General features: G+C 44.9%; 1 protein-coding gene across 1 annotated transcript; it reads left to right on the top strand.

Moving 5' to 3' along the window:
- The first annotated feature begins 170 nt into the window (after positions 1 to 170).
- LOC148037963 (uncharacterized) lies at positions 171 to 22,959 on the top strand. The gene is made up of 3 exons (XM_087677174.1): positions 171 to 764; positions 22,468 to 22,722; positions 22,822 to 22,959. Exons 1-3 carry the CDS (start codon positions 171 to 173, stop codon positions 22,957 to 22,959), a joined length of 987 nt encoding a protein of 328 aa, XP_087533300.1.
- Positions 22,960 to 23,576: the final 617 nt, after the last annotated feature.

The following is a 23,576-nucleotide window of genomic DNA, read 5'->3' as shown; positions in this document are numbered from 1 at the left end:
TTATGCATATTGTAGCCAGCACAAAGCTTAGATTCCAAGGCATTATTAGAAGCATATTGGGGCCTAGACATCTTGCTGAAATCAATGCATCTGTGAACCCATTCATCCTTCCCCTCATAAAATACAACTTAAGTATAGACGTGTTTATCTTTGTATTCTACTAAGGCAACATGGCATTCCCAAGCTTCTTTGGACACAATGGGGAAAATGCAGTGGATTTTTTGGACAACCTTGAGATGGCCTTCCTTGTCTCTGGGAGGGATGATGAAGCATTAAAGTTGAGGGTTTTTCCTTTGGTGCTCAAGGAAGAAGCTAGAATGTGGTTCCAAACTCTAAATCTGTCCCAAAGAGCTGAATGGAAAGGATTGAAGGCCGCTTTCTTGCATAGATTTCAACAAACTAACTCAGCTGAAGAGGTGTGGCAACGGCTTTTGGCCCTTCATCAAAGTGATCCTTATGGTTATGCAACTTATGAGGAAGGGTTTTTGAAGCTTTGGGGGCAGTGGTCAAACTCACTGAACCCTGGAGAGAGAGCTCCAAACTGCCTTCAAAAGGGTCGATTTATTTCAGGTTTGTATCCCTTGCTCAGGGAGAAGGTAAAGGTGAAATTTCCAAACACTTTTGAAGATGCTTTGAGAATCACTAGGGAAAAGAATCGAAAGATTCTCTACCAAGCCCAAGCTAGCCAAGCAGTTTTGGGAAACAACATCACAACTATGGAGGCCTCTCAAGTTCCCCCAAATGCATCTAATGCACCGAGCCTTGTTAGAGGTCAAGAAGACATGATCCAACAAATAAACAATCTTACTAATCAACTAGAGGGTTTGAGAGTGAATCTTGTGCAAGGTGCAAGAAGACCTATCGAGGGGAATGGTGGGAATCGACCACAAATGTGGTGACAAGAAAGGGAGATGTTGTGTTACAACTGTGGAGAAAATGGACATGGCATATACAATTGTCCTCACCCTAGAAGATATGATCACCCTGCCAGAGGTCCTCGACAACAAGTAAGCCCTCCTCATGCTACGACTCAAGAGCAAGAGCAATCACGACCTGCAATTTTACAACCACCTTATGTTCAAGCTGAAACCCCTGCTGTTTAACCAAATGTTAATGTCATAAAAATAGAGGAGGTGGTCAGGGATAGAAGGCTCCAAGAAGAAATAGCGAGAGGTTAGATGAAGGTAGATGTAGTAGAGACCATGCCTATCAAGAGGGTACGTGTCCAAATTGAGGCAAGCAAGGAAGCAATCAATGAGGCAAGTACATCACGGGCACCTAGAGATGAAGGGAAAAAGAGAAAGACTGGAGCTAGGTCTAAAATTGATATCTCCAACTTCCCTTTGGGTTCTCGGACACAACCTTATGATCTGGTAGCAGACGTGAGCTCTCAAGGGCCAAAAATTACTTGGCCACAACTACTTCATGCCTCTCCAAAGCTACGACGACAATGGTCAAAAATGGTAAGCACAAGGGCAAGGCAAGGTAAAATGGTTAGTGCAATGAAGGCAGATGGCCTCAAAGATATAGTGCCTTTAGTGGAGGCTCAAATCAAAGGTCAACGAATTCCAAAAACATACATAGATAGTGGAGCAAAGGTCTGTGTCATGATAGAAAAGCTTATGCATCAATTAGGTTTAGAAGTAATGGAATCCTCAACCTTTAGGGCAAAGATGGCCAACAATGATGCAGTCACATATGTGGGTGTAGTGAAAGCTTTGAGAGTTTTTGTTTTTGGAATTACTGCAGCAGTGGATGTTTATGTGATGCTAGTAAAGCGAGAAGGATATCCCCTCATCCTAGGGAGACCTTGGCTTATGGGCATATGAGCTAGGCAAGATTGGGCAACAAGAGATCTGGAGTTGAGGCCACGTAAGGTGGGTGGCCACAATCAAAAGGTGGTTTACAACTTGAAGAGTGGGCATCAAGAGAACCTTGAACTAGAAACGTCTACCGATTAAGTGGAGCTCAAGTGGATGTTCCTCATCGGTAGAAGAGGAAGAGAGTTCAAATTGAGAGTGATAGAACTCTCAAATTTATGGGCGTCACCTTAAAGGAACCTACCTCATCAGAAGACAACCCAAGAATCCAAGGAGAAGATGTGTGGGATGCTAGCCTAGAGAAGATGATATCCAAGGATATAAAGGATGAAGAAAGGGAGGGTTATGTGAACGTTCTCAAGAAGCATGCATCATTTTTTATTTCTGATTATACTCACATTACAGGTGTCACTGCAGTGAAGCATCACATCAAACTCAAAGAAGGAAGCAAACCTATAGTACAAAGATTGAGAAGACTGGGAGTTGTGCAACAGGGTGCACTGTTGACGGAGGTGAAGAGACTCTTGAATGCAGGATTCATATACTCAGTGGAAGATTCAGAATGGGTCTCCCCAGTAGTAGTGAGGCCAAAGAAAAATGGTAAGTGGTGAGTATTCATAGATTACAAGCCACTAAATGCTGCAACAAAGAGGGACCACTTCCCTCTCCCATTTCAAGATGAAATATTGAATGAAGTAGCGGGACATGAGCGGTATACGGTGTGTGATGGCTACTCTGGCTACTTCCAAATTCGCATTGCAGAGGAGGATCAAAAAATACCACTTTCATCACACCATGGGGCTGTTTTGCCTTTTGGGTCATGCCCTTTGGTCTCACAAATGCCGCAGAAACCTTTCAACGATTCATGAATATGGTTTTCCAACCTTGCTTTAGTAAGTCCATAAGGGTTTTCATAGATGACTTTTGTATTTACAGCTCAAGGAACATACATCTACGCAAGGTTGATGAAGGATTTACTTGCTTAGCTAGGTTGGGTGGACAACTAAATAAGGATAAATGTCACATTGGAGAAAGCAAGGTTACACTACTAGGGCATGTAGTGTCAATTGAAGGAATTGAGATAGATCCAAATAAGGTAGAAACATTGCTAGCTCTACCTTCCCCAACCTCCATCAAACAATTAGTCTCCTTCTTACAAAAGCTAAGATATTTGGGTAGATTTATACACTTACTCTCTCAGGCCATATATCCCCTGCAGCAACTAGCACGCCAAGAAACACTTGTATGGAGTGAACAAAGTGAAGGAAATTTTAAGGAGATAAAGAAAATGTTGGGGTCACTTCCTATAATCCTCCAACCTTGTTGGGAAGAAACATTCTTTGTAAACCCTAGTGTGGGAGAAGAGGCCATTGGTCCTTCTCTCCTACAAAAAGATCCAAAAACATCCTTCATGAGGTCTGCGTATTTTGCCAACCGCCTCATGAAAGCCTCAGAGAAGGCTTACACCTCCATGGAACAACTAGTGTTGGCCCTCATGTTTGCAGTAACCAAATTTTGGACATATTTACTTTCAAAGAGGTTTGTGATCATCACTGTGGAGGATATATTTCCCTATGTACTACAACATATGGAAATCTCTGACAAAATAGCAAAGTGGGTGGTTCGACTTCAAGAGTTTGATTATACAATGCAGGTTGAAAAAACAACTCGGGTATGCTTGGCTAATATTTTGACAAATAGGTGCTATGAGAAAAATCTCATGGTGAAAAGAAAGAACCTTCCACCACCCCCATCCATAAAAACTCTTGTAGATGCTTATAGCCTCTACTTTGATGGTGAATACAAGAGAACTAAGGATAAGGCAGCCGCAGGCATCGTTGTTTTCTCTCCTTTAGGAGAGAAAATCTATGGTGAAGGAATCACCTTGGAAGGTGTCCACTCTAACAATGAGGCAGAATATCGAGCTTTAATTCATGGTCTTTGTTGGTGTCTTAGTAATTCAATCGAGAGATTGAATGCTTTTGGAGAATCCATACTATTGGTAAGGCAGATGCAAGGTACATGGGCATGCAAAAATACAAACCTCTCTATTAAAATTAGAGAGGCCAAATCTCTTATGAGAAGATTTAGGGAGGCACAAGTACATCATGTGCCAAGAGACCAGAACAAAGATGCTGACCATCTAGCATCATCAAAGCTGAATGAGTCAATGGTAGGAGCAGTGGCTATGAAATCGCCACTTCGACAAGGCAAGGAAGACTTAGAAGATATTCTACATCTCTTAGAGCAAGGAGAAGCTCCCAAATACCTGACTAAGGGAGAAAGACAGTGGCTAGCTCGGAAGGCTACAAGATATCGCATGATAAATGATAATTTTTATTGTCTTGGTAAGGATGGTGTGCTTAGGAAAGTGCCTTCAAAATGGAAAATTGAAGAAATCTTAAAAGCTTGCCATGATGATGTGTGTGGAGGCCACTTTGCACATGACATCACAAGTAGAAAGGTTCTACAAGCCGGCTTTACTTGGCCCAGTCTACACCGAGATGTCAAATATTAGTGTCAAACATGTGAAGAATGTTAGAAATCAGGACCACGACGGCTCATAGCAGAACCCCAAACCCCAATCAAGGTCTATGGACCCTTTGAGAAGAGGGGAATTGATGCCATAGGGCCTCTATCACGCACTCCATCAGGAAAAAAGTATATTATCATGGGGGTAGATTACATGACTAGATGGGCCGAGGCTATGCCAACTAGAAGAATCACTGCTAAGAAAGTGAGAAACTTCATCTTTGACCACATTTGTTGTAGGTTTGGTACCCATCTTGAAATACTATCAGATAGAAGACCAGGGTTTGGAGCTAATGTGGTGGGTGAACTCATGCAAAAGCTAAATATTCAACGACGATACTCTACCCCTTACTACCCTCAATGAAATGGATTGGTGGAAAAGGTAAATGGAATGATTTGTAAAATCATCAGCAAACAGGTACATTCAAGGCCCCGGGATTGGGACAAGCACCTTAATGGAGCTCTATGGGCTTGCAGAACCTCCTTCAAAACCATGTTAGGACTCACACCTTTTCATCTACTTTATGGACAAGAGGCTCTTTTGCCTATTGAGGTGAAATTAGCTAGCCTTCGGGTATTAGGTGGCACAGTAGGCTCTCAAAAGGACAAGTTACATCAAAGATTACTGGACCTAGAGAGGCTATAATTGGATCATGAGGAAGACATCAACCACTACTCCCAGGAAGCTGAGAAGCGTAGAGAAAAGTTCAACATGAAGCTAACAGATAAAAACATCCAGGAGGGATCTTTAGTGCTTCGATATGACAATCGCTTTGATAAAAGAAAGGATGGCAAGTTTCTCTACCAGTGGGAGGAACCGTTTTGGGTCACAAAAAAATTCAACAATGGCTCCTACAAACTTCAAGACATTGAGGGAAAAGTTCACAAGACCAGGGTAAATGGATGGCGCTTAAAACCCTATCACATCAGGTTGGGTTCAGCTGAAGATACCAAAGAGTGTCTAGAGACATAAATACCTCTAGCCAGGTTGGGGGGGCTATATGATCCGAGAAAATCACAAAAAAATATTTGTCTAACACTTTGTTGATTTTTTGTACATTTGGAGCTTTGAAATAAAGAAGAGGATGGGAATAACCTCTTGGGAAATCCAAGAAATCACTGGATGGAAATATTTCATGGACCGGTTTACCAAGGGGGGGTGAAGAGTAAAGATCAATGGAGGAAGGTGAAGAAAAAATATATAATATGAAAAGAAAAGATATGAAATGGATTTGGAGCCATCCAAAGGGCATGCGATGCTCATAATGTCATGACTTTGGAGCCTTATGATAATTCAACCAAATGGGACTCTTCTTGGAAGCACTAGTGGAAGAAAAATCAGGCACATGATTTTGTAAGATTTTTTTAAAATACTTCCATTCCAATCCAAAAAAACTTTTCAACATGAAAGTTATAGCGCGCGAGCTGAAGTTTTGGCTGGTATTTTTTTATAAGTTTTTGGAGCTACAAGTCGAGAGATATGGCCAAAATGGTGGACGCCAACTTTTTCCAACTGCGGTGGAGACCACCTCCCAATTTTATACACACCCACACTTTCTTCCCCACACTTAACACTTCCATAAAACATCATTCATTAGACTCCCAACCCTTTCCCCTCACTTCTCCTCTCTCTCAAGCTAATAAACCATTAGAATTACCCTCCTAAATCACCCTCAAACAATCCTTAATTGTAGTAGTAATGTATGAATTCTCACTATTCTCTCTCCATTATTGCTAGATATGATCTTATTTTATGAAGATTCTCTATATTTTTTATAGGAGAGCTTTTGGAGTCAAGCTATGGGGGGAGAATGGAGACAACTCACCTATGATGGAGCTTGATTAAGTACAAATTGGTCAACAAAACATCTAGATGGAGCTTCCACATTGGTGGAACCGCCTTAATGCAGCTTTGGTGGTGATAATTCCTATTATATCTTAACCTCCTCCCTAAACACCCTCAAGGCCTATATAAAGAGGCCTTCTCCTTTGTAATTTTCAAGAAGAGAGAGAGCCAAAAGGCCTTCTTCAGTCCTATTGAGCCTTCCCCATTCTCTCTCATGAGCTTATGCAATTCCTTCCCTTGCTATAGCTTATGTATGCTCTACAATGTAATAAGCCCATGATATTGGTGTCCATATTGTGTATATTGGTTATGTCACGAGGGTTCTCCATCTCTTAAGTTTATTGATTCATCTATTTTTTTTTAGTTCTCACTCTCTCTCTCACTCTCTCTCTCCCTCTCTTAATTTTCCTCTCTTCTCCTCACAATCTCCTCTCCCTCTTGCATGGCGTCCTAGTCCGCTCTTCCATGACTAGGTGGTGCCCTTACCTCATTCACTTTGTGGCAAAATGGAGTTTGGCATAGTATAGAGGCTGCCATACTGAATTTCCTTCGTCAATGTGAAGAGAGAATCACAATCACTAATGATTCTTTTGGGCAACCCATGTAGCTTGAATATCTCCTTGATAAACAACTGTGCAATGTCTGAGGCTTTATAGTTTGTCTTAACAGGAATAAGGTGTGCAACCTTAGTAAGCATATCAACCACAACCATGATAGAGTTTTATCCTTCCTGAACTTGGGGTAGGCCAACAACAAAGTCCATACAGATGAATTCCCATTTCATTTGGGGAATGTCAAGTGGTTGCAACTTTCCTGGCATTTTCACATGTTCAGCTTTAATACGCTGACAAGACAAACACTCAGTGACATATTTGAGAATGTCACCTTTAAGCCTCTCCCAATAGTAGCTCTTCCTAACTACATTGAGAGTCTTGGCATAGCCAGGATGTCGTGAGAAAGGGGAATCATGATCTTCCCACAGTATCTTCTGCTTGAGTGATTGGCTTGCCGGTATATATAATCTTGTTCTATAGTAGACAAGTCCACTATTGACTGAGAATTCATGATACTTAGCATGTAGCTTTTGATCCTGATCCTTGATAGGGATCTTCCTTAGCATCTTTTGATAGGATGGATCATGGCATGCTTCTTCTCTAGCTAGCTCAAGTATTGGGTTGTTTGGCATGGATACCTTTGTGGCTAGAGATGTAGCTGTTGATGGATTTTGTAAGATTAGAGAATTAAGGAATGCCTTGACTGAGTGCATCGGCAACTACTTTCTCCTTTCTAGGTTGGTATTTGATTTCAAAATCATACTTCTCCAGTACTTCAATCCATCGACATTGCCTCATATTGAGCTCGTTATGGGTAAAGATACACTTGAGACTTTTATGATCCGTCACTAGAGTAGACTTGTTACCCAACAGGTAGTGTCTCCAAAGCTTTAGAGCATGGATGTCAGCTAATAGTTCTAGATCATCGGTAGCATAATTCCTCTCGTGGCTCTTCAGTTTCCTTGATGAGTATGCTATAGGATGACCTTCTTGCATGAGCACACATCCTAAGGCAAGCGTGCTAGCATCAGTTACTACTTCGAACTCCTTACTGAGGTCCGAAAGTTTCAGGATAGGTGCTGATACCAAACTTTGCTTTAACCTATCAAAACTAGATTGTTCGGCAGTTGACCATGCAATGGATGTTTGTTTCTTCAGTAAATCCCTTAGAGGTGCTCCAATCAAAGCATAGTCTTTGATAAAGACCCTATACCATCCTCTCAATCCAAGAAAACTGTGTATTTCTTTGACAGTTTTTGGTATTGGCCATTCTAGAACATCTTTAACTTAAGCCGGATCCACTGAGATTCCTTCCGCTGATCCAATGAATCCTAGATATTCAATCTGACATTTGAAGAATGCATACTTCTTCGTCTTAACATAGAGCTTGTGTGCCCTCATTGTCTCAAGGACAATGCGAAGCTAGGGTTCATGATCTTCTTCCTGTTTGGAATAGACTAGGGTATCATCAAAGAAGACGAGTATGAAGACATTAAGATATGGCCTAAAGATATCCTACATTAACCTGTTGAAGGTGGCAGGTGCATTCGTTAGCCCGAATGACATGACTAGGGACTCAAAGTGTCCCTATCTTATGTTGAAGGCCGTCTTTGGGATATCTTCTTCCTTGATCCTTATCTGATAGTAACGAGACCTGAGATCAATCTTGGAGAAAATCTTCGCATCCTAAAGATGTCAAGAAGCTTGTCTATTCTAGGAATAGGGTACTTGTTCTTAACGGTTGATTGATTCAACCCTCTGTAATCAATGCACAGTCGAAGTGTTCCAAGTTTCTTCTTCTGGAACAACATTGGAGCTCCCCATGGTGAACTGCTAAGATGGATGCAACCCTAATCCAATAGTTTCTTGTGTTGCTCCTTCAGCTCAATTGCTTCTAGAATGGATATTCTATAAGGCCTCTTTGCAATTGGTGCAGCTCCTGGCACTAGCTTGATCTCATGATCCACTTCCCTTTGGGGTGGAAGTTTTGTCAGTTCTTTAGGGAATACGTCCACATAATCCCTTAGCAATGAAGGTCCTTCACTAGACTCCTGCTTGTGATCAAGCTTATTGAGCTTAATCAAGTAGACAGGTAGTCCCTTTCTAACTCCCTTTATAATCCGTTATGCTTTGGCCAATTGAATTTTTGGCTTTCCAGCCTCTCCTTAAGTTGTGACCAATTCCCCTTCAGAGTTTTGAAAGGAAACTTTGCCCTTTCCACAATGAATGTGGGCGTCATTAGGTTTAAGCCCATCCATTCCGAGCAAACACTCATGGATACCTAGGTTCATGAGCGAAAACTGGCGATTCGGGCCTTTCTTGTGAAGGGTGGCATGGACTGTCGCCCTTTCAAACTCTGCTTTCATGTTTAGATTTTCTTCTTCGCATATTTCCCTGTTGGCAACACAGTCGGTTCTTCTTCTGCCTCGGGTGGCGGCCCCCTGGCCACGGTCGGTTCCTTGGAAAGGAGCTTGACGTTGTCCTCCATCAAGCTTGGGACATTGCCTTTTGAAATGACCGGGCTCATTGCAGTGGAAACAGAGGAGATTGCGGCCATTGCTTTGGGTAGGGACAAAGTTATTGACATTATTGGTCCTTGCTTTCTTTCTTAATCCTCTGTTTTGACCTTGAACTCTCTTAGCTTGGGGCCTATATGATCCTCTGTTCTGATCATTAAAAGACCAAGTCTTGTTACGTCTTGGCCTAGCATGCACCTCCTGAATTATGGGTGCAACTCGAATGAATGCGTCCTGTGGATCTGTTGGGCGCATAGATTCGAGGCGGGTATTCACAGGTGGATTTAAACTGGCACAAAATTTTGACACTTGCTGTGTCATATCCATCTATGGCGCACTTGAGAAGTGAGACAAACTTTGAGTAGTATGCGTCAAGAGTTAGACCCAACTGTTTCAGCTCGTAGAACTCATTCATTTTCTACGTGCGCTACGCAGGTGGTAAGTATCTTCCTTGCACAGCTTTCTTCGGCTTTTCCTAGGTAACGGATCCTTCCGAGATCCCTTGATATCTGCACCATTGCTTCCACCAAAGCCTGGCTTTGCTAGTGAGCTTCAGCTTGGCGAGTATAGCCTAGTTGGCAAGTGCAGTACACCGGCTACTTCAAAGTAATCTTCCATGGACTCTATCCAAATTTCAGCATCTGCTTGGACAGTCCTACCTTTCCTGTCAAATTCCAGAGGCTTGATCTGCTTGAGAAGAAAATACTTCTCCTGAATCACAGTCGTACTTGATGTAGGGGATAGACTAGAAATTTGTACCTGGCGTTGTGCCTAGATAGAGGGTTCTTAACGTTTATAACTCGCTAATCGTTATGATTATATCTCATACCCCAATTCAACTTTCAGCCAAGAAACCAAGCCACTTAACTTTTTATCAATTCTCATAGACAGACAAACATTGATAAAAAGAAGTCTTATTTCATTTATATGGGCATAGCCCTTTCGGAGTACAATATTTCCTGGGATGATAGAGCAACTGTTACATTAGTTCGGGGAGAATAATTTTGTGTTACATTTAGCCACGGAAACAGGATAATAGTATGGTTTTGGGTCATGGATCTTTAGGAATCGATAAGTCATCGGAAGATTAGGGTATCCTTTCCTTTGGCACCCATTCTTATCATAGCATCCCAACACCTTGATCCTGTCAGTGGGGATTATGCGGGTCACTTCCTCGTGTACATATGAGTTCAGCTCGACCCTTCGACCTTCGATATGTAAAGTGTTTATGTGAGCTTCAACAAAAATGAATAGCTTCACGATCTTGAGGTCCTCCAACCACTTAAATCTCTTTAGGTTGGTTCGAAGGTACGCAAACCGGTGGGCAGCTATGTAGTAGATTCCTGAGTCACCTGTCCACCTCCGTTCCACGTACAAAGGTGATGGATTATAAATATGGTCTAGGATGTTCATCATATCGATCCTTTGTTGATAATTAGATGAATGCATCGCGGGCGGTCATAAACATGACTCGGAACACTAAGAACATGTTCCATGCTTCATAATTCTGCAAGACAGCATCGAAAGTAAGGAAATGTTCTTAATAGCAACATTTTCTTTATATCTTCTTATTAAGATTTATTATAAAAACAAATCCTTCGTTGGTTCACTCTGATACCAACTGTAACGTGTCCACTTGCTCCCTTTCATGACACGTCTTAGCAGTCCATCCGAAAGAGAGTCTAGAGAGCTCCGCTCGGCACTCCCATGGAATGTTATGGGGTTTGCGATCTAGAACTTTCAGCGTCTGCCATGTAGTGGAAGTATTCCAGTCATTCCCACTTAGGACCCAACCTGAATCAGGGCTTCCCCTAATGGTCATTTTCCTAAACGATAGCTAGCATCAAACCCCAACCGGACTACTTTACGCAAAAATGCCAGGGACGAAGCAGATTCACGCTGCACTTGGTTCAAGGAGAATGGGAAATGAGAGGGATACAAGGCTCGACCTCTCTGTCCATAACACATAGTGCCATTCCATTCCCCTAAAACAGCACACTACAAGGGTACACACATATAGGGACGCTAACTAGCGACGTTTTTTTTCAGTGTCGGTATTAGCGTCGCTAAAAACGTCGCTATTAGTGTCGCTATTTAGCAACGCAAATAGTGACATTTTTAGCGATGCTAATAGTGACGACTTACTGTGGTAACATTTCGCCAAAACCCGAACGTTTCTTTGAAATGAGCGCGCGAAGGCGGAGAGAAAGAGAAAGGGAGGTGAGCAAGGAAGCAAGCCGCGAGCTACACGCGAGAAGAGAAGCTTCGCCCGCATGAAGAGGTCGTGGAAGAAGAAGAGAGCATGACAGTATGCCCTGTTTTGGTTTCTTTACAATCTTTGTTTTGCTTTGCAATGTCGGTTAGAAAGTGTTGGTTTCTCTTCGATCTTTGTGTTGCTTTGTGTTGCTTTGCAATGTAGGGGTTAGGAAGTGTTGAAAGAGAGAGAAATGGAAGCGAGTATTTTCAAAATTTTTCTTGTGTTGGTTTTTATTCTTTGCAATGTAGGTACGAAAATGTATGTGTGTGAGCATAGTTTAGAGCCGACCTCAAAGATAGATAAGTTTAGAGCCGAACTCAAAGAGATAGGTACGAAAATTTTAAAAAAAGACCTGAAATATATATAGTGGAGTGGTCCCAATATACAATATAGGATCATTATTAAATTATCATCCATTACATCGCAGTCAAGATGTCTAGCACTCACGACCAACATGGTGGTGATCGTGAGGCTTGGCTCAATCAACGTGTCCCATGTCCATGCACGCAATGCAAATTGGCCATTTGTCAGAAACGTCGTTTGTCCATAGAGCATGTGCAATGGTATGGAGAGTTTTGAGTTGAGATAATCGACCAAGCAGTTTTGAATTATGAGATTGCGGTAAGTTCTCTCTCATTACGTACTATATGAGATGTGATTGATTTAAGTATAATAGTTTGGGGTTCTCTTAGAAGTTAGCTCCTTAACATCCTTTACAGGGTCAGGGCCATGTCGATACATTGTAGTCCGCAGATCTCTTGCGTCCAGTAAGACGGGTTCATCCGCACTCTATACAAATGCCGTCCGAGATAACTAGCTGTCTCATAGAAGGTGATAACTCTCAACCCCCTTCTATGGGTGAGAATGCTGGAGACATGGACGATCCTCCTGCTTTTTTGGAGCCCGAGTTAGAGGACATGATCGAATCATTGCTTTCGACGGACTCGGAATCCCAAGATCCTTTAATTGCGAAGGCTGCCATTCCATTGTATGATGGGAGTCAGGTATCCCGTTTGAAGACACTTCTTGCATTGTTGAGCATACAAACAAAGTATGGATGGAGCGATGCGAGTATGACAAAGCTATTCAGGTATATTATGATGTATATGATTCTTTATTGAAAGCCATTAAAATGTGCTATGTAGTACTCTAATACGGTACTTCATTGCGATTTGTAGAACATTGAAATCTTACATTTTGCCTACCCAAAACATGATGCTTGAGTCTCGTGATGATGCAAGACAAGTGCTGCGAAAGCTAGGCATGGATTATAATTGCATTCATGCTTGCCCCAATGATTGTGTTCTCTTCCGGGGAGAGTTTGAATTGTTGGCCACATGTCCCAAGTGTGGTGCGGACAGGTATCGAAATGACTTGCAAGGACAGACTGTTCCGCAGAAGGTTTTGAGGCACTTTCCGCTGATACCGCGTGTTCATCACATTTTTCGGACCAAGAGTTTTGCAAAGTTGACTACATGGCATGCGGAAAATCGATCCACTAATGGTGTACAGCATATACCAGCTGACTCAAAAGCATGGCATCACATTGACGAGACTTTCCGTGACTTTGCAAAGGAGGCGAGGAATCTATGATTCGGTCTTGCCATGGATGGGTTAAATCCTTTTGGTTTACGTTCCACCTCCTATAGTGTATGGCTCGTGGTCCTTGTTAACTACAATATACCGCCATGGCTTTCCACCAAGAAAGGACACCTTTTGCTCAGCTTGCTTATGCCTGGATGATATAAAGTCAAGAATATGGATGTCTACCTCTCTCCACTGATTGATGAGCTAAAGGAGTTCTGGGAGGGAATTGTAGTGGAGGACATGAGCAAACATATTGGTAGGCGATCCGCAACTATAAGGGCAATTCTTATGTGGGCCATGCATGACTTTCCAAGTTATGGAGAATGCTCTGGTAAAGCGTGTTTTCTTATTTTGCTAGTTTTCTTTGAGCGATGTTGGTGTTATGACATGCCTCATTTTACATGTGTGTTCTGCAGGGCTAGTCACGTCATGTTACCATGCATGTCCTCTGTGTGGACTAAGGTTGGATTCTCATATGTCAAAATCTATGAAGAAGATGGTATTTGAGGGACATCGGACATTTTTGCCAGAGGGTCATGTCATGAGAGAAGGATTTCTTGGTCGCCCTCCTGCGAGAATGAACGCACTGAGCTGGTTTGATCGCAGGATGGTGGACCAAGACTCACTTCCCAGTGGAATGCGATGCTTCTCAATTTTCTATGAGCTGACTTATTAGAAAAAACTGAAAATTAATCACCTTTTAGATCCCATGCACATTTTTAAGAATGTGGGTAGCTTGCTATGGGACCACCTCACTGGGCAGCGAGACACACTAGGAGCGAGGATGGATTTGAAAGCAGTGGGAAAGATGGAACCATATTGGCCTGTAAGCAGCATCAACGGTCAAGTGCAATTGCCGCGCGCTCCTTGGGTTTTGTCTCGCAATGAAGTGCGACGAGTAAAGGAAAACATCAAGTCCTTTAGCACACCGACTGGCCTAATGCGTTCTCTCAAGACAGCATTCACAAAGGATGACCAACTGACAAGACTCAAATCCCATGATTGGCATAAGATGTGTCAGGTATGTACGGTATGAGGCTGCACATGGCATGATTCTGCATATTACATTTCAAAATCTCCGTTTTTTTATACACAATATTAATTACATGGTTTTCACAGTTCGTATTTCCGATCGCAATCCCGAGGTCTTTGACATCGGAGGTACGGACAGCCATTTACAAATTGTCCGAGTTGGTTCAGTTTGTCTCCCAAAAAGAGATTCACACATCATCAATTGAATCCGCGAAATGCATGGCAGTAGAGACTGCTTGTCTTTTGGAGAAGTATCTTCCCACTAGCATGCTCACGATACAAACCCATCTTCTAGTGCATATTGTAGATGAATTGCAGGTTGCAGGTCCAGTCCATAGTCGATGGATGTTTTTCCTTGAACAGTTCATGAAGACCTTAAAGGGATTTGTGTGGCAACGGGCTCCTCCTGAGGGTAGCATGGCTGAAGGTTGGTTAGTATCGGAGGCCTTAGTGTACATTTCTGAGTGGTTGTCCACTATGGACCGGGACAAAGGCTTGATATGGTCACTTAAGGAGGATGATCGTCTAAATGGAGATGTCCTAGTGGGAAATGGAATAGAGAAGAAGATGGACGGATCCATGGAGTCCAAGGTGAACCGATTTTGTATGCTGCATAGCGCTATGATGGAGAAGTGGCTTCAACAGTATGAGGATGCTCGAGCTGAGCGAGTCTGCAAGATTTGACTTTCGACGGAGTATGCGGCAACAACCCATTCGATATCCGAAGGGCTTAGAGAAGATTCCTCTACTCATGTCCACTAGATGGCTACATGAGGCCCCAACCAAAGCATCTCAAGATAGAGAAACAGTTACTGAAAAAGAGTGGGACTTCTCACGTGGATGCGATCCCAAGGTATGGATGCAATCCCAAGGTACGCAATCCCAAGAAATTACAATCTATACTGCAAATCTTAACTAATATACTTGTTCTTCTCCCAGTATAAGGTCCATAGTGTAGCATGGTCACGTGGACAACATTTCAAAGTAGAGCACATCGACAAGTTACGCTCGATAATGGACTGTGGAGTGATGGCAATGTTTGAGGAGGAAAGCCGACGACGTGTCACAGATCCAAACCGTGTAGTTTGTAGAGATGGAGTATTTCGGATGTTTACAGAGTATCCTTGCAGTGGACTATCGAAGTTTCTCCGTGACCATATTTGATGTACAATGGTTCAAGGTTACTCTCGATGGAGCAGGTGCAATTGTTCGGCGAGGGCCAAGTGGCTTTGTTGAGATTGACTCAACGAAGAAGTGAACCGATTTGACTGATACATTTGTTTTGCCAAATCACTGTGAGCAGGTAAGAGTCCCTAATACTTGACGCATTTTAGCAATCTCACAGTGGACTTTTATACTAATCGTAATATGGATCAGGTCATCTTTTTCCTTAATCCACAACAACCTCAATGGTGGTATGTCATTCCCATGACAATTAGGAGTATCTCCGTGTTTGCTAGAACCCCCGTACCGATTGTAGAAGAGACACCTTTAATAGCGGCAATGACAGATGGCATACAAGAAACTAGGATGAACCCGCCTGGAGGACCAAGACATCTCACCTATGGAGATAGAGGAGATAGAGGATGGATTTTTTGAAAATGAAGCAGAGTCCTCATTTTGTGGAGAATTTGGTATAGATCTCCCGGTGTATACTGAGCTATGTCAAGATGAGATTGCGGAACCCTAAACAAAAGTGACTCAATCAAAATGTTCCTCCCACTACAGCAATGCCACTTTTTGCAAATCGGTTAGGACAGTTTGTATGTTTTTGGAGTATGGTGTTTTGTATTATCTAATTTTTATTATTATTTTAAAATGAAGTCTTGCAAATTAAGTCTTAGTTTTATTATGTCTTGCAATTCATTATCTAATTAACTTATTTTTCCTTGTATGTGCAGGTTTAGGATTTGGGCATGGACGGCAGGATGAGTCGGGGTTTTACAGATGACGACATTGACGCGATGCTAGCGTGTTTCTCACCGGAGCAGCTAGCATGGGTGAGAGATAGAGCCGATGCATAGCTTTCCCATTCCACCTCAGCACGATCGGCAGAGACTCTAGACGGTCCGATGCTTCGGTCTCCAGTAGACACAGTCGCAAGTCTCGCTTTGCTTCAGAGTCACGTAGTCGAGGAGGAGGTAGCTCCTATTGTGGGGATAAAGATGCAGTCTCTCCCACTCACACTGCCACTAGGGAGTCGACACCGTCTTTCACTGGCGATGCCGGGCACACGTCTACTACTCCCACTCCTTCACGCACCCCACCGATCACTCCCAAGGTCGACAAGAAGTACACGAAACCCACTCCTGCAGGTATGTATTTTTGCATCCTTTTTCGCAGTAGCACTTATCAATTCAAGTTGTGTTTGACACATTTGTATTAATGTCATGAAAGTACCCATTTGCAAAATCTTGCAGGTTACTCGTATCTCATAGATAAGGCCTCTGGCGATTTATACATGAATGATGATGGAAAAGCTATTATCTCTAGGATGCATGAGTTGTGCCAACAAGTATTTTGGCACAACATTACAGACAAGTGGAAGGAGATCCTAGATGCTAGAAAGGAGTACATAATCAATACATTGTATCAAGAGTTCCCTCAGCCCTCTAGCAATGATAGATTTTCGAGATGGTAGATGATGATGCGTATGCGTGACTATCAGTCGCATAGGCGGTCTGATGCACGTGAAGTAATCAAGCAGGGCAAATCAAAGCTGGAGTGGCTAGATACAGAGGACTTGAGTAATCTCTAGGATAAGGCGACATCCACTCCAGACAAGTGGAAGCAGCAGAAGGATGCAGCAAAGGCGTGCTTGGATGCAGGATCGGTGCATCACCTTGGTAGCGGCGGCCACGTAACATTCCTGGCAGATTTTGGAAGTATTAATAGGGTAGAGTACTCTAATTTAATGATATCCATGTTGATGTATGTATTTTGAACATGAATCTCAAGTACGTTGTTTTTCAATGTTTGTGTGCCACAGCAAGGTTTTACGAATCGCGACCCGACTGCACTAGAGGTGACATACGGGGAGAAGCATGGCTTGAGTGCCCTGATCGAGAAGCTCTATGCTCGCGGAGGACCGGTAAGTAGTAATAAATATCATTCCTAATTTGAGAAATCTGTCATTATATGTCAGTTTGTATTTGGTACTCACAATTATATATGTATTTGCTGTTTTGCAAACTCCCTTCGATATGCCACTACAGCGAGAGGAGTTTTCTGATGCGGATGAGTCGTAGAGAGCAGATTAGGCTACATAGGATTACTCCCCATCTTGTATTATGTGAGGCCTTATGGCCTCTATCCTCCATATGTAATAGCAAAGTGTATATAATTCGGACTTATATGTTGTAGCGTGACTCCATATTTGCTTTGTCGCAGTAGCACTTCTTAATTTAAGTTCTGTTATTTTCTTTATCAATGTAGTGAACATTTGTGTTAATTAATGTCATGAAAGTACTTGTTTGCGAAGTCTTGTCATTATTTGGGATCAATTGTCTAACTTCTTTGACAGCAGGAATTGTCTCTTAGCCCTGTGTGGCTCTAACTATGGCAGGGCTGCATTTGCAGCTCTGCCACAAAAAATTTTTATTCTCTGCAACCATCGGTATCAGCGTCGGAAAATAATTGTGCGATCGTCGGTATTAGCATCGGAAATTCCTTTGTAACCGTCGCTATTTTCGTTGCTAATTTCGTCGCCTTAGCGTCGCGATGCTAATACCGACAAAATTAGTAACGAAAATAGCGAGGCAAATAGCGATTGTTTTGTAGCGATGCTAATAGTGATGATGGGGATATTTTTTATATATAAAGAAAACCTCGTTATAAACGTCGTTATAGCATGTATATGTTGTAGTGGCATAAATCAGAATTCTAGTAAATAAATCTAGGTCAACACCCTTGCTATTCATTTCCTTTGAGAAGATCTCCTTGTTGTCCATTACGATTGAGAAAAGTTCCCAGCCAACCAGGACCACCCATTTGTAGGATGGACCCATGGCCACATCCACCGCACTTTCCTCAAGGTTGCTTTAGTTGTCTAATTACCTACCACATTTAGTTGGACATGCATCAAGCAGCTTCCTTAATCTTAGCACTTGACATAGAAAAGCAGTGTCAAACAAGTTCCTTTACAATAGGTTATCTTATTTATCTTTGAAATACATCCATAAAGTCCAGCCAACAGGCTAATCCATAATCCATCGGAAGGCTATCCATAATCCACCCGAAGGCTATCCAGCAATCCACATGGATTACTAATCCAAGTTTCCGCCCATAGACTACTATGTGGGCCTCGAGATCCAATCCCGAGTCACGTTGGCCTCTTGTATAGGGCCTGGAAGGCAAAGGGATTTACGGCCAGAGCCCCTTGGCACCCAAGCGTCCTCCTACTCCAAGTAGCGATCAATGGAGAGACCTCACGCAACGGGTTCGGTCCACGTTCGCGGTGCAGCTAACAACCCCCTTGGTTAGGGTTAGGCAGACAATCGTGGGTAACTGAAGCTGCCTCTCCCTTCAGGCCTTCAACCTGAAGCATTAAATATCTTTCCATCCTTTAGTTCCTTGAGCAAACAATGCAAACAGTGCTCCTAAACTGTTACAAGCACAAGCATTTCTAGTGGTCGTTTATTTGGCCAACTGCTAAGAAATGAATCCTTCTTTCCGAATGCATCCAACATGGTCCTAATGGGCCCACCGATCTTCATGGTCCGGCTCAGTTCAACGGATGCAGCTCGTGAGTTACTCGCCAGTTCACCATATGCATCCACGAAGGGGTTCATATACATGGTCCCTTGGTACAACGGCTTTACTGTGGAGGCGTTTGCACTCCACCAACAAGTTTCTCCGGCACCCAATCACCCTTCTTTTCCCCAGCCTGGCGATAGAGTATCGCCAGTTGGTGAAAGACTTTAGTCGGCTCTTCAACACTATCCTCCCCGCGTCCTTTGTGGATGCAGTGACAGTGACAGAAGTCCCAAAGGTACGGGTGGCAATGAAAGAGGTCAAGAATATCCCACAGCTCCTAGAGATTGAGGCGAGCGAGCACTCCTTTAGGTAGCAAGTCCTTGTGACGGGGCAGCCAGGGCAGTGCCTACACTGCCACGACTTTGGGCATTAGGCAACAGGTTGCACGCGTTTCGGAGCCAAGGTGGCTCCGCCGACAGGCCCACAAGTGGACGCTGATGGCTTTACATGGTTCCAAGGATGACAGAGAGGGAGACGGCAAGGGGGGGCATAGCCAGTGTCTCAGACCCAGCCTCAGCAGGGAGTAGGAGGGCGAGTGACGCCCCCTCGACAGAGCACCACACAGCCCTCCCCTACCCGCCCCACCCAACAGGACCACATCCACTGCCAGCGCCACACACTACCTCTCCTGAGTCCCCACAGGCCCCACACCCACCGCCCTCCACATCCCATGCCCCCCCCCAACTGACCCTGACCCACAACCCCCCACTTCCAGGACCACCAATCCCCCCCCACACTCGCCATGTACTTCCGTCCATCCCACCATCCCTCGATCATCCTCCCCCCCACCACCTCCCATACCGAGCACGCCCCCAGATCCGCACTTGGTTCAGGCGATCCCCCCAAACCCACCCCCCCTCCCCCCATAGGAGGTGATGAGCCACACATGCCTACACCCTCTTCGCACCAGCAGTCCTCCCCTTCCCATACAGCCACCAGCTCATCCACCCCTACCGCTCGTCACTCGTTCCCAAGACGGGCACACCTGTTGCCACAGGAGTTCTCCCGCAGTGGCCCATGGTCTTACTTGAGAGTTGCGGAGCGCGGAGAGTTCCCACTACCTCTAGAGGTGGGGATCTTCATGGTTCGTAAGTCAAGGAGGGGCAAGATCCATCTTCTAGCACCACCGGATGGACCAAACTACGCTTTTTTTCTTCGGTCCTCTCACTCAGGGGAGTGGATGATGACACAGATAGAGAAAGAGTTGAAGAGTCAGGTGGTGGACCACGTGTCCTAGTGGATGAGAGAAGGACTAGCATTGTTTGCACAGTAGTGGCCTAGTTGCATGATCGACATTAACTGGTGGGCTGGTGCCGAGGTCCCTCACCTGAGCATTATCTTTCGAGCCCCTCTGGATGTGATTGAGTGGCCCCTGGCACAAGCGGCCCGTTTCTACCAGTGCACAGAGTCTCGACTCTCCACATGGCTGATAGATGCATTGATAGTACCACCTGGAACTTCTATCACCCCTATAGTCCAGGCGAGCGCCACCGTGGGGAAATGAAGCTCGCCGTCTAGACTGGCAGCAAAGCGCACCTACATGCCTCATAGCTCCTCCTCGTCATCAACAGCCTCCACACCGAACAGATGCCTGTTCGGGCAATCACAGGTTTCCCTATGAGCTTACACCTTGCATCCTGTAATGTGAATAGCCTCCACTACAGTGGGGCACATGGTTCCAAGAAATTGATTATTCGACAGGACCTGCAGCCTGCCATGGCCGGATGGATTGACATCTTACTTCTACAGGAGCACAAGCTCACCCTCGCCCAAGCCCAACGGGTAGGGAAGGTACTCCCAGGCAGCTCGCACACTTACTAGGAGCATGCCATAGGAGCCCACGGTAGGAGTGGAGGCGTGTGCACCTCTATTGGTCCGAGTCTTACCGTCTTACCGATTGTGTTCGAGACCACGGGATGATAGTGGCAGGGAGGGTGCTATGGATCAGATTGGATATTGGGGACTCGAGCCTTGGAGTCCTTAATATCTATGCCTCTACGGAGGTTAGGGCACGCAGCAGGTTCTAGGTGGAGATCGTGGAAGGACTCCCAGAGGTGGATTCCTGGATTGTTGGAGGAGACTTCAACAACCTAGAGGCTTTGGAGGACCAGTAGGGAAGAGGGAGAAACTACCAGGGCATGGCCAAGGAGGAGCAGGAGACATGGGAGGTATTTCTATCGGCAGTAGGAGCACGCGATGCCTGGAGAGACCTTGCCTTCCACAGGAGGGAGAGGTCGTTGGACTTCTCTTGGGGATACAGACGGCTAGATGAGAAGCCCTGCTAGAGCAGTTGGACAGGTTTTATATGGGAGAGTGGGGAGGCTCTCGGGGAGGGCAGATTGGCGGCCACCACGTTGTCCGATCATTGCCCAGTTCTCCTGACACTAGATCCCCCAGCATCTACCCTAGATTCATGTTCTTGTCGGATCCCTGACTCAATCTACAAGAGGGAGGAGGTGACGAGACAAATAGAGTAGATTTGGACCAGAGAGTGGGGCAGGAGGGGCCAGATCGCAAAGGAGGTCGCAGAGGCCCTAGCTGGGTCGAGCAGGATTTGCCAAGAGGCAGCCATACAAGCCAGGCAGTAGAGCTGGGAGGAGGAGAGAGCACTTCGGCGGGACCTTGCAACCACGCAGAGATTATTACAGGTGGCACCAGGGGATCCCACTCTCCACGCACAAGAGGTGTGTACGCGAGCAGCCATTGCTCGCCTAGAGGACATGCACTCTGAGTTCTCTTTCCGCACCTCAGCAACTTTCTGGGCACGGAAGGGGGACACGATGTGCAGGGAGTTTTTTCATGTGCACCAGCCTCACACCTCAAGAGAGCTGATACACAGCCTCCGAGATCAGTATGGGAGGATCCGTTCTAGCCCAGACGAGGTGATGGAGATTGCCACCGACTACTATCGTCGCCTCTTCCAGCATGAGACAACCTCAGCTAGAGAACAACGATGTAGACAGCAGGTCTGGGATAATATCCCGTCCCTTGTCACAGAGGAGATGGGGCGCTCCCTCCTAGCCCCCTTCACAGAGAAGGAACTAGAGGAAGCTTTCCATTCACAGGACGGGCAGAAATGCCCGAGAGAGAATGGCCTCTCTAAGGCTTTCTCCACTACCTTCTAGGAAGTGGTGAAGGACCCCCTACTGTTGGCCTTTCAGGAGATTTTCACTTCAGGACAAATGCGAGGGAGTCTATCAACAGGCCTTATCAGTCTTCTCCCCAAAGGGGAAGACCGATTGGAGCTTTCCCAGTGGAGACCGATCACCTTACTGTCAATGGCCTATAAGGCACTGGCAAAGATGATTGGTAGGCGACTACACCCCTTGCTTCTAGACATCATCCATGACACACAAACACACTTTGTCTAGGATAGAAGCATCTTGGACAATGTATTCATCTTCTTTGAGGCAACAGAGTGGGCCTAGCACAGTGGGCAAAGACTGGCTGTACTACTCTTGGATTTTGAGAAAGCCTATGACAGGGTGGACTGGGATTTCCTAGAGGGTACCATGGTGAGATTAGGTTTCCCCCAGGCTTGGATTTTCGAGATCTCTGCACTTTACAGATCGGCCACCAGCAGGGTTCTCATAGGAGGGAGGTGAGGGGCATTTGTCAACTAGGCCTCCGGATAAGCTCTTTGTGGAAGAGGTGTCAAAGGGTGGGGCCCTTCCAGCATGGCATTTTGGTCAACGGACTGCGCTCTGACCGCCACATCAGCATGTTTGGAATGGTCGACAGCCGGTTTTTCCAAGAGGATCAACTTGAATTGGCCGGTGCACTTAAGCGAACACAGCAAGTCATGCTCAATGATGAGACAAACGTACAACGGAGATATAGACTCTCGGCTGTATAAGAGGGATACTGTCAGGCTCACAAAACAGTTCTGTAATATATTTACCTTCTGCCGATATTTACACAGGAAGTCACGGTCAACGATGAGACAAACATATACAACGGAGATATAGACTTCCTGTGTGCAGATAAGCGCACACAGGAAGTCATAGTACTCAACGATGAGACAAACGTACAACGTAGATATAGACTCTCGGCTATATAAGAAGGATATTGTCGTGAGACAAACGTACAACGCAGATATAGACTCTAGTATATTTACCTTCTCCCAAAAGTACTCTATCCAGAGGTTTACCAATAGCACTCTATCGAGACTCAAAGGCGCTCGCAGATCTCTTCCATTGTCTATATTATTCCCCATGCGGTAAGATCACTGACTGTCTGGAATTGTCGATCTCTCTCTTTTGTGATACAATTTCCCACCATTATATATATATATTAGGTCTAGGAATCATGGGTGCTCATCTTTACGGTATGCGGCTCTTTGTACTGCAACTAGCGGTAATGCTGGCGGCGGCCACCATGATTAGCTACAACGTCGCATTGGCCGCTAAGCCGCCCCCGGACGTCCACCTGTCATTCACGCGCTTCCCCACGTCCGCCCCCATCAACTGCAGCCTGGACGGCAGCTCCGGTGTGACCGACCCCTCGGTGGTGTGCACTCGCTCCAGCATCGGCGCGGAGGAGGCCATCTTCTCCTTCGATGATGCCGTGATATCGGCGCGATACCAGTACAAGAAGAAGGTGCAGCTGTGGTCCAAGAACGACCCCATGCACGACGCCTCCTTCTCCACCTCCTTGACCATCCAGTTCCAGCGCAGC

Source organism: Lygodium microphyllum, chromosome 4 (genome assembly GCF_053477565.2).
Source record: "Lygodium microphyllum isolate KBCC chromosome 4, Lygodium_microphyllum_v1.1.10, whole genome shotgun sequence".
NCBI classification, from domain to species: domain Eukaryota; kingdom Viridiplantae; phylum Streptophyta; class Polypodiopsida; order Schizaeales; family Lygodiaceae; genus Lygodium; species Lygodium microphyllum.
This window is presented reverse-complemented; position numbering and strand designations above follow the sequence as displayed.

Coding starts and splice junctions, on each gene's coding strand:
- LOC148037963 (XM_087677174.1), top strand. CDS start 171: ATGGCATTCCCAAGCTTCTTTGGACACAATGGGGAAAATGCAGTGGAT. Junction 765..22,467: donor CATCTAATGCACCGAGCCTT/GTTAGAGGTCAA, acceptor TGCACTTTACAG/ATCGGCCACCAGCAGGGTTC. Junction 22,723..22,821: donor TGCTCAATGATGAGACAAAC/GTACAACGGAGA, acceptor ATATTTACACAG/GAAGTCACGGTCAACGATGA.